This window comes from Gigantopelta aegis, chromosome 14, assembly GCF_016097555.1.
Source record: "Gigantopelta aegis isolate Gae_Host chromosome 14, Gae_host_genome, whole genome shotgun sequence".
Lineage (NCBI taxonomy): Eukaryota > Metazoa > Mollusca > Gastropoda > Neomphalida > Peltospiridae > Gigantopelta > Gigantopelta aegis.
In genome coordinates, this window is record NC_054712.1 from 36,553,560 (window position 1) to 36,571,789 (window position 18,230).

The window sequence follows — 18,230 nt, forward strand, 5'->3', positions numbered from 1 at the left end:
TTTTTCTGCAAGAAAATGTCCGTTGTGCAGGACAAGGGCCTAGATTTTCGAAGCTATTTTAACACTACAATATTCTAAAACTTGTTGGCTATGGCATGTGCCATTGTGATGTCACAGCTTATGACTGTTTTACAATATCGTAGTGCTAAGACAGCTTTGAAAATCTGTTGCCAGATACTGGTATACAATATTTCAGTAGTTTACCTTGAATGTCCTTATAAAAATACTGCTCATGCTATACTTAAAATAGTAATAGAAAACACAATAATATTAATTAAAAAAAGAAGAAATTTATTTCACAAAACACCTCTTTATCAGTTACAACAATAACAATGGACGGACAATGAAGTACTTTTTAATAAATAACAACCATACAGTAAAATCTGTTTCAGTGGACATATCAAGATACCAAACTACACTACAAGCTACATATCTCTGTAACCCAGCTTTTGAAATATCCGTAAATAAATAGTTTACTTTGCATTGGCCAAACTCAGTATGTTATACATGTGTATTTTTTTTTTAAAGTTTCATTTCTGTGCCATAAAAGTTAAGTGAATGAAAATCTGTTAAGAACATTTTTAAAAAGTGTAAAAGTGATTCAAAATTATAATTATTTTGTATTGTATGAAAAGTCATAAAATTTAAACAATGTTACCACAAAAGTTTGTTTTGTTTAATGACACCACTAGTGCACATTGGTTTATTAATAATCCGCTATTGGATGTCAAATATTTGGTTAAGTCTGAGAGAGGAAACCGGTTTAATTTTTACCATTTGTAGCAAGGGATCTTGTATGCACTATCCCATAGACAAGATAGCATACATGTATATACCATGGCCTATAGTGGTGTTCACACTTACACTTTAAACGGGTTTAACTAAATTGGTATAACAAAACCAGTTTAAAATATAAGTATACCCATATTTCTAAAACACTTTGGTATGTCGTTTAAAGGCATACCGTCATGAATTTAAGGACCTTATTTATCTAAAAATGGATAATAAATAAAAATTACATTAATTGTTGGAAACCAAATCTAGCTATCGCATCACCATAACTGAACCATGATGGAGTGAAATCCATGTCATCCCTCTCGGCAATTTTAGTTTTTGAATTATGGACCATTGCCATAATTCGATTATTTTTACAAAACGTCATTAATAAATGGAGTATGGTGGTTATGAAGATGGTTGAATAAAGTACATTTAGGGACAAATCAAATTAGTTTTGTTCAGGTAATACTTTGTTATACCATTAAATACATGTAGGTCAGTGGTCTGTGACAATATGCCTTTAATTAAACTGATGTCACTAAAACAGTTTAAACGTATTTGTGAATGCAAACGGTTTTTCCTACATCACAAGCTCTGGGAATCCAGGGAGGACCTGCAAACAACTGCCCAATTCATCACTCAGATCGGAATATCTGTATGAGACAATTTTTACAAATTTGAACAAAGAAGTTAAACCAATATACGGTGGAGGTGGCAGTGATGTCAGTCGGAATAAGCAGTAAGCATGTGAGCAACGTCCTAACAGACTTTGTTTTGATGTCTTCTACAAAAAAAAGAGAAAGAAATGTTTTATTTAACAACATACTCAACACATTTTATTTACGGTTATATGGTGTCAGACATATGGTTAAGGACCACACAGATTTTGAGAGAAAACCCGCTGTCGCCACTTCATGGGCTACTCTTTCCGATTAGCAGCAAGGGATCTTTTATTTGTGCTTCCCACAGGCAGGATAGCACAAACCATGGCATTTGTTGAACCAGTTATAGATCACTGGTCGGTGCAAGTGGTTTACACCTACCCATTGAGCATTGCTGAGATGTCTTGTACAAATGCGGATAACTACACTTCCGACTTATACTGGTATAGCTGTTAAAAGTCTGAATGCTCATCATTTCCAACCAAAAATGTTTGAACTAAACTAGTATAGTTAAACCAGTTTTTAAAAAAAAGTTTGTTTTGTTTAACGACACCACTAGAGCACAATGATTTATGAATCATTGGCTATTGGATGTCAAATTAAACCAGTTTAACGTATAAAAATGTAAAACACTGCTTTTTGACCGTCTGGATCGATCCCTGACCGACTGTGCATCAGGCAAGCGCTATGTCCCGCCCCATGTTATAACAACCGATATCTCCTAAAAGATCATATTGTTCTACTTGTGTGGTCGTCTTTAACAAACTGAAAATAAACCTTCAGCTGCTAAAATATATTGCAGCAGATGACTGAAGAAAACTTTGATCATTTTGATACGTAATCGAACACCTCAGACTGATAGCAGGGCTTCAACGTAATGACAGCAATTGCTGCTGTTGCAATATAAACTGCCCTTGGTCAGTGGCTTTGCCGATGGCAGTTTTTTTTGCTGCTGGACTATATTAATAAATTATAAATTATTGCTGTTGGTTGAAGGGATAATTTTCGCTTTTTATATTTGTTGCAAGTTACTGGCTTACAATTGCTGTTGGCAGACTCGAAATTGCCATCTGTAAAAACAATCAAATTCTTAATTTCGATCCCTGTGAATGCTTTTCCCTACCCCTGAACTGCTCCAAATATCCTAACATCCATTGAAATGGCACAAATCTCCCACTGTGATGTGGTATCAGCTTCTATTTCTTTCACTCTTATGGTAATGTATAAAAAGAATTTTTTTTGTTTGTATATTGACATCCAAAAGAAACTTTACATAAATAAAATTTGAATAATTTGATAAATATTGTTTCTAAACAAAAACAACCAATTTAGAAACCACCTTACAAACACTTTGCATGTATCACGAAGTGCATTATGACGTTTAGGTATTGAACTTCATGATACTTTCATATCCCATTGTACCGTTTGTTGTTTTTCTATAATACAATTTCAAGCCTTGTAAAGTTTCTTTTGAATGTTGGTATAGTATTTAAGCGATTATCACTTGACAATATCGTTTGCATTGTTTCACAAAATACCTACCTGTACCCAAAATACCTGAGTTTGTTATAATTATTCAGCCATACAAAATAGTGTTTTTTCAGTTTAGTGCACATAAACACAACATATAAATAAATAAATAAATAAATAAATAAATAAAAGCAGAAGTGGTTCTGTTAAGACTCCACCCTACAGTTAGTCTAAGACAATACAGTTATACATGTACACATCACATGGAATGGGTAAGCAATAAACCATTTTGAGATAATGACTATACATGTACTGTAAGCTATATTATGAAGTCCCCATGGCGATTGTGTCAGAAAATAACATTCATGCCAGAGAATTAATACTGTGTCCACAGATCAAGCTAAAGCTATCTGTTGGAACAAATAATTTAATTGGTTCATGACCAAACATTATATATTGATAATCTGTTTATACATCATACGAGTTAATCTCTATTCCCCAATAAACACGAGGAAAGGAATGTTTAAAGATACCTAAGCATATTTTAACTACGGCTATTTGGCGTCTAATGAAGTTATTCCAAGAGAAAGGGGAAACCTGATGCTGCCACTTAAGTTATTCTTACCAATAATGCAGAAAGGGATCTTTTATATAGGCACAACAGTACATACCACAAACTTTGATATACCAATTGTTACTTATTAGTTGGGAAAAAAACAAAGTTCATAAAAGGTGACCCATGGCACCTAATTCGAGACCTCTACCACCGAATAAAATGATGAAAACTGTATTATGTAATAATTTGTTTAATTAGATTAAAAAACATCAAAATCATTGCAAGATCTTGATGATTTTGAGAGTTGAGAGTTAGAGTGAATTTTGTATTTAAAAAACATAAATGCTTTTCGGCTGGGCCTAAAATCCAGTATATTTCTGAGATTTTCATCTCTGTATTTGTATCCAAGGGTGATAAGGTGTTAATTGAGTTTGTTCACAAGGACTATTATTTTCTGTCACGTCACCTAAAGGGCTCCATAGTGTACAAACAATTAGAGCCGAATTTACAAAGCCTGTTTTTCTTAAATGCAGGTGTTTAAGCATTGCAAATGTAATTATACATGTGACATATAAATAGGCTTTGTAAATTTGACCCATTGTGTTTATTAAATTAATCATATCTAAATAAATATCTTATTCAAGAAATATATGTAAGAGGACTACATAGTTCACCATGGATACTATTTCTGTAAACATTTGCTGGTAATATGTTATTAAAATTACTGTTCATCAAAATATCTAGGTGTATGTACCAAGGACCAGAGAATGAAATTCTTTCACAATGAAACACTGTCAAGCCAGCTAAATACTGATAGTAAAAATAAAATAATATTCTTATCAACTGTCAAATACACAGTGTTATGTAGTTTCATCAAAATAATCAATCTTTCTCATTAACCATTTTCTTCAGCTTTCAGAACATTAGTTACACTACAAAGCTACATATGAAATACTTTGAGGGATATTACAATCAGAAATTATCTCAGACTTTATTTATAATTATCATCAATTAAGTCTTTTTAATTATGATCTAATTTCCATGTCTATTAAACTATTGTTTCAGTTAATACCACTGTTACTAAAGTACTAATCAAAATTATACCCAGGTGATTTTCCAGTCTTATATATTAGTTATGAAAATCCCTGAAATAAAAACCTGACAGGTGAAATCACAAGTACTAAGCTTAGCAGAGGGGTAGTCTCAGGTGTAATCAATATCAACCAGGGTGTTATAGTCTGTTTCAAATTACATATGTTTAGCAGTAAAATTGTAAATACATCTCATATTTCTATCTATAACAGGTCATTTATGATCATTTTTTGTACCGGTTGTTTGCATACAGTAACAGGTCATGATAATACTGACACATTTCTATGGTTTTCATTCCAGGGATTTTCATAACTAATATACAAGACTGGAAAATCACATATAATTTTGGTTAGTACTTTAGGTACTTTAAATACATCAATAATACTTTTTGCTGAATACTGACAACACGTCTTCTCTTATGCTGCAGTTAAGGTATCATAATGTGTATATAAAGAAATCGTTTTACAATGTAGTGCAGTCCATATACTTAAAAATATATTTATTTCTGTTAAGAAAATAATGTTTTATTTATAAATATTTCAAAATTGAAATAAATTAAAAGGAAAATATGACAAATATCAGGCGCCGATATCAATAAAGCCAGTCATCACAGGGCATTTCATATTAAGAAGCGATAGTCCACCAGAAGAATTGCTTTATAAAGTCTCAGTCGGTAATAACCAAATCAAATGCTTGCATGAAAGCATTACAATGGTTCTACTATGTACTGCGTTCGTGTTTTCATGAAGTTGCTGGCTCCAAGTCCTCAACTATCCTTGTAATGAAATCTTGTTCCTCTTTCTCCAGTGAAGAAATCTCCTTCAAGAATATTGCACTGGCATCTGTAAAGAAAAAAAATCCCCAAACCCAATAATTTATTAACAGGTTCACTGCAGCACAACACATCTCCCATCCCATACCAGTTACTTCAACTGGATTCCAGACTTTATTTTTTAGGGTGTGTGACCAGGAACATTTTATTCAGTATCGTCTTCCGATTCCCTAAGTGTCAGGAGATTGCGACAAAATTCTGTAATGTTATTTTCTAGTTTCTAATCAATTTTCAAACTGATAGCAAATGTTGCTAGGATCAAAGTTTTTAAAAACAAAATGTCCCCCGTGTGACATGTGTGAATGCACCTCTATGCACCCCTAAATTAAATTGAAAGAGTGCGAAATATCAAACAAACCTCACTTTTCCTTCTGATTATTCTGAAAAGTGTGATTTTTTCTTTCTATAGGAAAGTACACAATATACAGGATTACTTGCCAGAAGCAGCCCATATAGTAGCAGGAGGTTTCTTCTCGACCAAATGTTGAATATTTTTAATATGCTCGATTATCAAATAGCCTTAACATGTGCCGAGGTTTTATTAAATAAATATTCTATTTCTTACCTTTCCCAAAGATGTTTTTCATCTGTGTTAAGAAATTGCTGAATATGTTCGTCAGAGCACAGTCATCCTGAAATTAATCAAATAGCTGAATTAAAGTATTTAAGTTTTTATAAAACAACAAAGTAAATATTTGTCCATAATAAAAAAAACACACCCTCAAATAGAGCAAAGCACATAACATTGAAAAAATCTACCACACCACTAGAGCACATTGATTTATTAATCATCGGCTATTGGATGTCAAAAGTATGGTAATTTTGACAGTCATAGAGGAAACCTGCTACATTTTTCCATTAGTAGGGTTCTTTTATATGCACCATCCCACAGACAGGATAGCACATACCATGGCCTTTAATATACAAGTTGTGGTGCAATAAGCTAATGGGCCCACCAGCGGGGATCGATCCTTGGTCCATGTAAATGATGTCCTAAATTTTGTTTGGTAAAAAAAATAGGTTACGCAAAATAGCGATGCGTTTAAAGAAACTATTGTTCTGGACATTTTAAAAGGCCTCGATATGTCTACTCACTGTGAAAATTATCGTAGTTCACTATTTTCCACACACACACTCCTCCCCCTCCCCTTCAATTTTAAGTTGTTGTTTTTTGGGGGGTGGGGGGAGGGGGTGATAGGAATAGGAATGATGTAAAGTTATATAATTTGTGAAAAACAACCCCAACAAAACTGCTTTCTTTTCTACATGAAATAAGAGTGATGTGTAACTATATAAAATGAAACTCCCACTCTTCAAGAGTGGTAAAGCACTCGCTTGATACGTGGTCGGATTGGGATCGATCCCCGTCAGTGGGCCCATTGGGCTATTTCTCGCTCCAGCCAGTGCACCATGACTGGTACATCAAAGGCCGTGGTATGTGCTATCCTGTCTATGGGATGGTGCATATAAAAGATCCCTTGCTGCTAATCGAAAAAGAGTAACCCATGAAGTGGTGACAGCGGGTTTCCTCTCTCAATATCTGTGTGGTCCTTAACCATATATCTGACGCCATATAACCGTAAATAAAATGTGTTGAGTGCGTCATTAAATAAACCATTTCCTTCTTCCTTCCCACTCCTCAAAACTGCTTTCTTTTCAGATTATTCTGAAATTTATACACATTAATCTTATAACCATGACTCTGGACGTATCCCGTTGTAGACGTATACCTCATCCTCATCACTCCAGCTGTCCCAGTCAGAATCATTGTCGATGTGTCCGTCCTCTACGCTGTGACTGTCGTCTTCACTGCGTATGCTCCCAGCGTGAGACTTCATCAAGCTGAAACTGCCACTGTTACAGCTCACGTTCAGGGCCAGACACTCGGAGTACATCGACGCCAAGTCCTCGTCTGTGACACAAAATACACATTACAAAACCTGCTATAAGACGTTCATGACCTCACCCAATTCCGTTTGTTTTGTTTAACAACACTTCTAGTCTAAGAGCACATTGATTTATTCATCACAGACTATATCAACACATTTCATAGCTAATACCTGAACAAAAATAAATCTGCAGCTAGAGAGACAATCAGATAGCCATCCACATAGTTCATCATCTTTTTTTTATTCGGCTGTTTAAAAACATATTCTGCACCTTAAGAGCATTACTTTATTTTAATGTTAAGTTTGTAATTTATTGATTAACTACACCAATAAAGAACACTGACTGATTAATCATCAGTAATTGGATCTCAAACATTTGGTACTTCTGATAGAGGCTGGTTCAATCTTACCTTGAATGTAACCCCCCCCCCCCCTCCCTCCCTACCAAAACACCAGGAATATAAAGAAACAATCCCATAATCTATCAAATTTAACAACATTCTCATGCTATCTTAATTTATTTCTGTGCTTATAGGCACTAAAAGATCAGGTATGCTGTCCTGGCTCCGTATTCATAAACGTACTTAAGCCAATGTATGATGCCTAAATACATACTTAAAGTACACAGATAAGTATCACACAATGACTTAAGTATGTTTATGAATATGGAGCCCGGGGCCTAATTCACTAAACTGTCGCAACTTAACGATCTCGCAGTGCAATGCTAAAAGACTAGCTAAGATGATGCTTGTCTAGCAGAGCCGAAGAGAGCTTTGTGAATTAGGCCCCTGAGCACACATTTCAATTACTTGAACTGTCTTTTCACGAAAGGAATTGATAATAATTGTGAGAAGTCAAAGTAGAAACTTCACTATATAATTTTAATTCATACAAAATTATAAACAAATAAACATACATTCGTTAAACATAATCATTAAGCAATAATTTAAAATCATAAAGGATCATAAACTCTCCCAAAGGTGATGGAATGCTTGGCTCAAACTAGCCGATGGGTTGAACAAATGATGGTGCCCCAACGGTGTTCGACCCAACGAGATTCCAATGTACATCTGTTTACCAGTGATGTATAAATGTATAATACCTGGACAGTTATGGTCCTCCTCGTCTGGTTCTGACCAGTGTCCATCCACCTGGCTCATGGAGAAGTCACGCCACAACAGACCGATGTCGGCATCCTGCTCAGGTCTCGGGGACAGATCACAACTCGGCAGTCGCTCTCGCTGTATTATAGACACATTTTAACTCTGCAGCTAAAGATACAATCAAATAACCATCCACACAGTTCCTCATCCTTTTTTCATTCGGCTGTTTAAACACATATTTTGCACCTATAACAGGATTACTTTTAGTTTAATGTTAAGTTTATAATATTGTTTAATTACACCACTAAGGACATTGATTTAATAATCATCTGTAATTGGATTACAAACATTTTATAATTCTGACAAATAGACTTAGAGGAAACTAGGTACAATTGTCCATTAGCACCAAGGAATATTTTATATGTACTTCCCGACAGACAAGACATCACCAGGAAACATTTTGTTCAGTATCGCGTCGCAATTCACTATGCAAATTTCAGAGATCGCTACACAATTTTAAAACATTAAACAGCAGTTGCTAATCAAATTTTATTTGTCTAGAAATATCGCTAATCACGATTTAAAAAACAAAATGTTCTCTGATCACATACATGTACCACAGCCTTTGATATACCAGTCATGTACTTTTGTTTTAAATAGGATACTACATAGTATATTTAGTTATAAAATGCACACAGGGGTGCTAAATTATGATAGCCCCACTCCCATGGCTAGTGATATTCAATGTTGGGCTAGTAAATAACTAATATTACCATGCCCAACGGCTAGTGAAAACAAAAGTTGTCAAATGCTGCATTTTAATCTATTTTTTAAATATGAATATCCTGTAACCCACTCTCACCCCCACCCCCACCCAGTCTTAGTATTTTAAAGCTCCATCTCCCTCTTTAGGTGACATAGCCGATTATTACTATTAATTAGTAAAATTGTATTTACTTGAAGTTAAGTAGGGCTAGTGGATTTTTAATCGTGGCTAGTAAATTTCTTAAATTACTGATCCCATGGCTAGTGGATTTTTAATCATGGCTAGTAAATTTCTTAAATTACTGATCCCCTGGCTAGTGAATTTTTAATCGTGGCTAGTAAATTTCTTAAATTACTGATCCCCTGGCTAGTGGATTCTATAAACATTCCAGAAGCCCTGTCAAACTACCCTCAACTCAATCCAAAAGCAACACAAAGAAACCCAACAACCCCACAACAACCAAACACAGAACAACATACTCACGGAGTTATTAAAGAAACCCAACAACCCCACAACAACCAAACACAGAACAACATACTCACTGAGTTATTAAAGTAAAGAAAAAAGTAATAAGAACTAAATAATTTAATTTTTGGGACAATCAAATATAGAAACAGTTCTTTGCCTAATCAGCAATTACTCAAACTCGATGAATCTAGTTTAGACAGCAGGGATGAAATGTCATTGGACTAAAAATATCTGCACAATTTTGCAGGTCATTAAAAGTAGTGGACTGTTGACCTCTGACTGTGACCTTTTCATCAAGAAAAAGGAGTAGTTTTAAATAAGGAATTAACATGAAATCTTGAGGATTTTAATGATAGTGCAGCTGTTTTTGTCACTTACATTTATTGCATGTACAGACCTCGACATGAAAACAATTGAGAGGAGTAATTTATTGCGACCTTAACTTAGATTATTACTATATTTGTACCATATAAATTCACAATCTTAGGGGAGCAAGAGTGCATCTAATAAGATATAAAACTAATACATAGAGGATTCATCACAAGTATTTTTTAATATGGAAAATATCAACCGAGTCTATGTTTATCGGTATTTGTCGAGGCTCTGCTGAGACAAATACCGATTAACTAGACGAGCTTGATATTTTACATATTAAAACACACGAGTAGCAAATTCTATTTATCCTATAACACATCTAAAATAACATTTTCATTAATTTTGAGTAAATCACAGTAATAAAGTAGCCGTCATCGGTAATGTGACATCATCAATGATTGGCACAAATTAGTTTGACGTCACACATTTTAACTAAATCTTTGAAAACGTTATGCTCAGGTGTACAGGTCTTGTTGGCTTGTAAGCAAATGACCCATCCACAGCAACACATAGCCTAGAGATCTTGCAAATTTGCATACCATTATTAACCGTGTTAACGCACTAAATTATCACATGGGTTTATGACATGGATATGATGGGTAAGTTATAGGATAAAGAGTAAAATCGTACTTCTCCCATCCTGGCGCACACACTCTTGAATATAATTCTCAAATGTCTTGACGGGTTGATTGGTCGACACATGACTAAGTAAACATTCAGGATCTTCTGAAGAAGCTGACTGTCAAAACTCTACAAACAAGAACATAAATAATTACAAAATTTAATAGAACTATAATAAAGTAATTGGTGGCGCTTATGTTGTAATAATGTGAAATTATTTAGCAGATATTACTTTCCTAAGTTTGTCTTTCTTTCCTTTGATTTATAAATCATTGGCTATTGTACATTGTATGTCAAACAACTGGTAATTTTGACATATTGTTTTACAGAGAGAGAATTTTTTTTTTTTTTTCATTAGTAGCAAGGGATCTTTTGTATGCACCATCCCACAGACATGACAACACATACCACAGACTTTGATATACCGGTTTAGAGAGGTTCTGTATTGATATTTAAAAAGGGACTGAAAAACATCCAGTTTTGAGGGGTTTCACTTTAGTTACACACATTATGATCACCGGAACTTTATTTACATATTCCAAATATTTGTGGATTCAAAACATTTTCTCGACTAATTTTTTTTAAACTTGATGGATAGCACATCAGCATTGAAATATACTATCTCATTGTAACATGGTTCATACAACCACTCACCACTAAAATTCAAGGCCTTTTAAAGGCTTTTTCCAGTCAGCAAAAACCTTTTTCAAGACTCCTACACGTTACATGTACATGTTGTTGTAAAAATATATTGCCGCCATTTGCATACATACTTTCGGCATGTTACGGCACGGAAATTACCGACTGTCAAAGGGAAATAACTCTTTATTTCATACCGTGCAAAACAATTTCGTCATCGATTTTAACATAATTTTCAATAGCTAAAAACTGTTTATTTGTGGATTATTATTTTTAAATATATCAAATAATATTAATAGTAAGTTTATTAAAATATATAATTCACTACATATGATTATCTGCTAAATTCAAGGGCTTTTCAAGGCCAAACTACAATAGTCAAGGCCTTTTCAAGACAATTTTCAGTTTCAAGACCTTTTTAAGACTGCACCTCAAATTCAAGGCCTTTTCAAGCCTGTGCGAACCGTGTGTAAAACTAGTTGGTTTAAAATTCATTTGGAATGGCAGTATGGAGAAAACTTGAGATGTTTTGTCTTTCAAGAATACAAAATAGTAACCGGCGACTGTTGACCGGCACAAGGGACAATTAAAATGTTGGAAACTACAGTTCAAGTGTGTTGGGCAAGGTAACTCACCAGTAATGCAAATATACATTAATATAACTGACGTAACCAGACAATTGGTTACCTAGGTAAAAATCAAGTGAACCAAGTTCCGGTTACATAAAAGTTTGAAATACTGTCCCCTGGAATTCAACATTTGTTATCCAGTTTTTATTTGTTTTGGAAATGATTTGGCACATTACTTTGCTAATCATAATTAACTATCATTACTAAACTGCAGAAATGGGTCGGTCAGGTTGGGAAATGACAAAAGTGAAAATGATACTTAAAAATCTACTCATATTTGTTGGATATTGAAAGGTAGGAGGTTTTAATAAAAACAACAAAGGACAGAGTCAGTTTTCAGACTGTGCTGAAGTCTGAAATAAGGTATTTGTATGTTAATATGAAGTATACAATTATCTATTTAATACCTTCATGGCAATAACAGCTGCCAGTTCTTTCAGTGTGAAGAAAATGGCCTGGAGACAGGAGTGTCTTTCTTCTCCAGGTGCGAGTTTCAGGACCTGATCCACAACAAAATGAGCCTCCATACTCAGACTGTAAGTAAACATTACAACGCCACGTTCATGTGATGGCTTTCATAATCTTCCCGGTTTCTCCACAAGCCTTATCAGAACAATAAATAAATAATTTAATGATTTTAAATTTAAAATTTCCCATTGGACATCACACACCAAGAGATCTAGATTGTTGGCCACCATGGGCAGACAGTGTGTCGTAGTCAACATTAAAGTGCAATTAATTAAATTTCTGTAATATTCATTACAATTTGAAGCCACCTGATTGGTCCCTCTCGAAGGAAGGAAATGTTTGATTTAACGACGCACTCAACACATTTTATTGACGATTATATGGTTAAGTACCACACAGATATCGAGAATGGAAACCCGTTGTTGCCACTTCATGGGCTACTCTTTTCGACTAACAGTAAAGGATCTGTTATATGTACCATCCCACAGACTGCATAGCACATACCACAGCCTTTGTTACATCAGTTGTGGAGCACTGGCTGGAACGAGAAATAGCCCAATGGGCCCACCGACGAGAATCGATCCTAAATCCTAGACCTCCCCGGTCACTCTCGATGAATGTAAAATGAACGTCATCAGGGAATGTCATATCTGATGACATCACTTTATATTGATACTTTGTCTTATTGAGTGCTATTGTTTAAGAAAAAAAAAATCAAAAATCAAAATAGTGTTATTATCAGTACGTTTTAAATTTAATTATAAGGATTGTCCGTTATTTCGTTCATCAAGGTATGAACAAAAAACCCCAATCTACAAACAATTTGTGGATGATTTGTTTTGTTCATATCCCGATGTACATAAAAGAAATAACAGACAATCATGAATTAAAGTAAAATTTTAATCCTTAAAAGAGCTTTTTTTTAGCCATAAACAAAATCAGGAACGTCTCTTTAAAATAAATGTTTTTCATGAAGAAAGAAAGAAATGTTTGATTTAATGACGCATTCAACACATTTTATTTACAGTTATATGGCATCAGACATATGGTTACGGACAACACAGATATGGAGAGAGGAAACCTGCTGTCGCCACTTCATGGGCTACTCTTTTCGATTAGCAGCAAGTGATCTTTTATATGCACTGTCCCACAGACAGGGTAGTACATACCACAGCCTTTGATATACTAGTTGTGGTGCACTGGCTGGAACTAGAGTTTTTCATGATGATGAGTACTTGAAAACTGAGTACTTAAAATCTTCCAGATGGGTGGCTTACCTCCGGAGTAGTGATTTACAAACACAGACATCAGCTACGAAGAGGCCAACGTTGTGAGCCAACATCGGCAGACAGAGTGCGGTGTTCGACACAGGATGGAGACGGAGAAACGCCTGCAGGCTCCCAAGCATCTTCTTCATAAAAATCTTTTCTACCTGGAATCGTAAAATGACAATACTTTTTAACATGCTACAATTAAATGTTTATTAATATTTACCCCTTTTATGTTTTCCACATCATAAATTATGGTGAGTTTTTAAAACAATTATTATAAGTAGTGATAAATAGTACATCTTGTAATTTCTTTTAGCAATAAAATTTTGCAAGAGGAATTATACTGTATGAAAATTAATCTCTTATAACCTCTGGACTCCTTGAAAATCTTACTTAACTGATCTGATATATTAACTTTTAGACTACTGGATTAATTTTTAACAAAAACCACGTTGAGTGGGTACAAGTTTATAATTTTTACTCACATATATTCACATAAATGTTTTATAAATACATGAAATAAAGTTCATATATAAATCGGTAAGTATTATTTTCGTGTCTTTTTTGTAATTTTTATTATTTTTAGATCGGCTAATGGTGATTAAAATTAGGCAAAAAATGGAAAAAGTTGCGTTTACTTACGGGCATTTGTGGCCAGCTGTCCAGTATTTATGTCCATTATTCCCGATAACAGTGGTTTTCTGACCAGAATTTTTTTAAAAGCCCGAACTACGATTCATATTGCAATATTTGATAATTTTCGTTGTTGGTAAAACGATCAAATTTATCAAATTAGCTGTCACAATCAGCTATGGATACCTGAAAATGACCGTGACGTGCCGCCATTGTTGTCAAGCGAAAACACTTGCCGAAAACCACTTTTTGAACTCAAAATTTCAAGGCATTTTCAATTGAAAAAATCAAAACAAAAGCCACCATTTTGAAATTTTTTAAAATTCTTTTATTATATTTCCGTTTCCAGTGAGTGTCGTGTGCAAAACGGCGGGAAATATGAATTGGGGAATGTACTGTATACAGTGTACAGTATGTCGAGTGACATGATGTCGGGCGAGATATCTCGCCTGCAGTACTCAGAAGGTTAAATAAAGAATACTATTACCATTTATCTTACACAAGTTGCTTAAAAATTTATCGAATGAGAGAAAGCACATTAAATATGGTTTTTAAATGAGTTGTAGGATAAATGCTATCTAACAAACACAAATGTATTCCATACATCTTTACACAATGTGTTATTGCCGTGTGATATCACAAATAATGCATGTTGTTCTCTCACCAATAGGAGTGTAACAAAAACATAACTTCCACATTTGATGAACTTGAGCTAGTAGAAAATGTTTTACCTGTCGTGCACACTGAGTATCTCCATCTGGACGTACCAGGCAACAACTGAAGCAAGAAACAAACATTTATTCATTATATAATTACAAATGTTTCACCAGTTTTTACCATTCTGATTGGACAATGTGGATAAAAACTGAATGTTATTCTTCGATAAGCCTCAGAAAATAACGTTATAACAGCAAATTGGATGTCATTACCTAAATTGGTCATGGAAAGGACATTAGAAACTGACATATGTTTATTTTTAACTAAATACATGTGTAAGTTGTGTTGTTTGTAATCATAAAAAATTGTCATTTTTGTGGACTCTTAATTTTTAACAATCACAAATTTAGTATAAAATTGCTTAGCGTAGTGATGCTATTTTACACAATTTATGACTAATACAAACTGTTGTATAAAACAACAATACAAACTATCTCCAAAACATAGCTATACCTCATTCCAGGAATTTTTTTAAAATGTTTTTGTCAATAATTCCAGTATGGTTTGACATAAAACAAAAAAGAAAACGTTTCTGAAAATAACAAAACTGTTTACCTACACCCCAAAAAACAACAACAACAATAAAACCCAACAACAACCAACAGACAAAAAACCCAAACAAGCCCAACCAACTCACATTAAAACATGTCTGCAAAAAAACATAATCAAGTAACAGTTACCTTAAATATCCACAATGAGGTGAGGTGAAGTTATTTTCAGAACATCTAAACACCTCCTTGGATATCCGACTGTTTGGATGTGCAAAACAGAAGAGATTTTTCCAAAATGTTATCACAGACGTGCCAAGATGAGATCTCTGAAACCAAGCAGTATACAAGATGAAAATTATACAAGCAGGATTCAAATGTATCCACGGCAACAACGGCACGTGACATAGTTGCCCTTCTTACTTGCCAATGTGTCCTAAAAAATCTAATGTTGTCAACGGCAAGAATAATGCTGTGATGGGTTTGAAACCGTGCCTTCGCATACATTCCATGTTGTATATATGAAATAGTAAAATTATCATTAGTAACATGGTAAACGGACGTAGCCCAGTGGTAAAGTGCTCGGTTGATGCACGTTCAGTATGGGATCGATCCCCGTCGGGCGACCCATTGGGCTATTTCTCGTTCCATCCAGTGCACCACGACTGTTATATCAAAGGCTGTGGTATGTACTATCCTGTCTGTGGGATGGTGCATATAAAAGATCCCTTGCTGCTAATCAAAAAGAGTAGCCCATGAAGTGGCGAAAGCGGGTTTCCTCTCTATATATCTGTGTGGTCGTTAACCATATTTCTGACGCCATATAACCATAAATAAAATGTGTTGAGTGCGTTGATAACTAAAACATTTCCTTCCTTCCTTCCATTTCCAATGAAAGAAAAAAGAAAGAAATGTTTTATTTAACAACGCACTCAACACATTTTATTTACGGTTATATGGCGTCAGACATATGGTTAAGGACCACACAGATTTTGAGAGGAAACCCGCTGTCGCCACTACATGGGCTACTCTTCCGATTAGCAGCAAGGGATCTTTTATTTGCGCTTCCCACAGGCAGGATAGCACAAACCATGGCCTTTGTTGAACCAGTTATGGATCACTGGTCGATGCAAGTGGTTTACACCTACCCATTGAGCCTTGCGGAGTACTCACTCAGGGTTTGGAGTCGGTATCTGGATTAAAAATCCCATGCCTCGCTTGGGGATCCGAACCCAGTACCTACCAGCCTGTAGACCGATGGCCTACCACGACGCCACCGAGGCCGGTCCATTTCCAATGAATTGCATAGGCAAGAGTCAAAGGCACCAGGGTGAAATAATTTTTGTCTGAGGAAACTTGATAGAAAGTACATTGCCTTTGTGCCCCTCTTTTTAAATGAATGAATGAATGTTTAATGACACCCCAGCACGAAATATACATCGGCTATTGGGTATCAAACCATGGCCCTTTTTTTTTTTTTTTAAAGTTTGCCTTGGTTTGCCTCTTACTTGCCTTGGTAGAAGAGGGTGGTATTTCAGGTTTGGTATTGGTATTGGTATTTTGGGGGTAATTTACCTCAGAATCGGTATGGTATTAATGCATGCCTGAGTTAAGGCTCACCCATTACTTTCATACTTTCCCTTGACACAAAGTGTAAATGTATTTATCATCCATTAAAGGCTTTTGTAGGAGATATTGCTGGCACTATAATTTGTGATATAATTTTGATTGGTCAAATTTTAATCACAAGACAATGTTTTGTTATGTCACTGTTTTTGTTTCAGTGCTAAACCTACCATTAGTGACGTCACGCCACTGCTGTTCTGCTAGTTAACGAGTCCACCGCTGACATTCAACCCACATTACTGATATTGTTTACAACTGTCGCAAATGAAAAGAGTGATAAAGGATAATAAAAAGAATACCCCCTTCGTGTCTTGTGATATCATAATTTATCAACACTCGTTGATAAAAGTATAAAATCCTTGGCAAGCCTCGAATTTCATACTTTTATCAACTTGTGCTGATAAATTATGATATCACAAGACACTTGGGGAGTATCCTCTATGTACATGTTTTTCTATCAATTATGAGGAAGAACGATGTCCTTCAGCTCTTCTTTTAAGCCATTTTGTGTTCATTAGTTATATATTGTTAGTAGCAGGAAACATTTTTTAAAACCGAAATTTCAGTATTTTGAGATCTGCTCGATACAGTAAATCGGTACTGACTTGAAACAAATACAAATGGTATATACGGTATACCGCCCAGATCTATGCCTTGATGCCTTCCTTTGTGTTATTAAACTGAAGGCAACATCTGCTGTGTTCACCCAAAATTAAAATTCAATCCCTGTACAAGAATTTATACAAAGTATCATCCTTCATAATTGATACCGTAACAATGTTCCTACAGAAAAAAGTGATAATGGCCCACATTAAAACAATCACCATTCAAAATGTTTTTGTTTTTTCTACTTCAGTGCTAATAATAGAAAGTTTCAAAGCCCAAGGGCCTGGTCACATGAAATGAAAAGTTTTTTATTTAACGACGCACTCAACACATTTTATTTATGGTTATATGGTGTCAGACATATGGTTAAGGACCACACAGACATTTTAAAGAGGAAACCCGCTATCGCCACTTCATGGGCTACTCTTTTCAATTAGCAGCAAGGGATTTTTTTAATATGCACCATCCCACAGACAGGATAGTACATACCATCCCACAGACAGGATAGTACATACCATCCCAGACAGGATAGTACATACCAT

At 34.9% G+C, this 18,230-nt stretch overlaps 1 protein-coding gene across 1 annotated transcript in view; it reads right to left on the reverse strand.

Moving 5' to 3' along the window:
* Positions 1–1,709: 1,709 nt before the first annotated feature.
* LOC121389219 overlaps positions 1,710–18,230 on the reverse strand; it is a 44,981-nt gene continuing 28,460 nt past the window's right edge. Inside the window, 9 exon segments of the mRNA XM_041520821.1 lie at positions 1,710–5,399; positions 5,955–6,021; positions 7,120–7,301; positions 8,381–8,519; positions 10,621–10,740; positions 12,287–12,413; positions 13,625–13,779; positions 14,983–15,028; positions 15,649–15,785. Coding sequence (XP_041376755.1) covers positions 5,299–5,399; positions 5,955–6,021; positions 7,120–7,301; positions 8,381–8,519; positions 10,621–10,740; positions 12,287–12,413; positions 13,625–13,779; positions 14,983–15,028; positions 15,649–15,785 — 1,074 coding nt within the window. The 3' untranslated portion in view covers positions 1,710–5,298.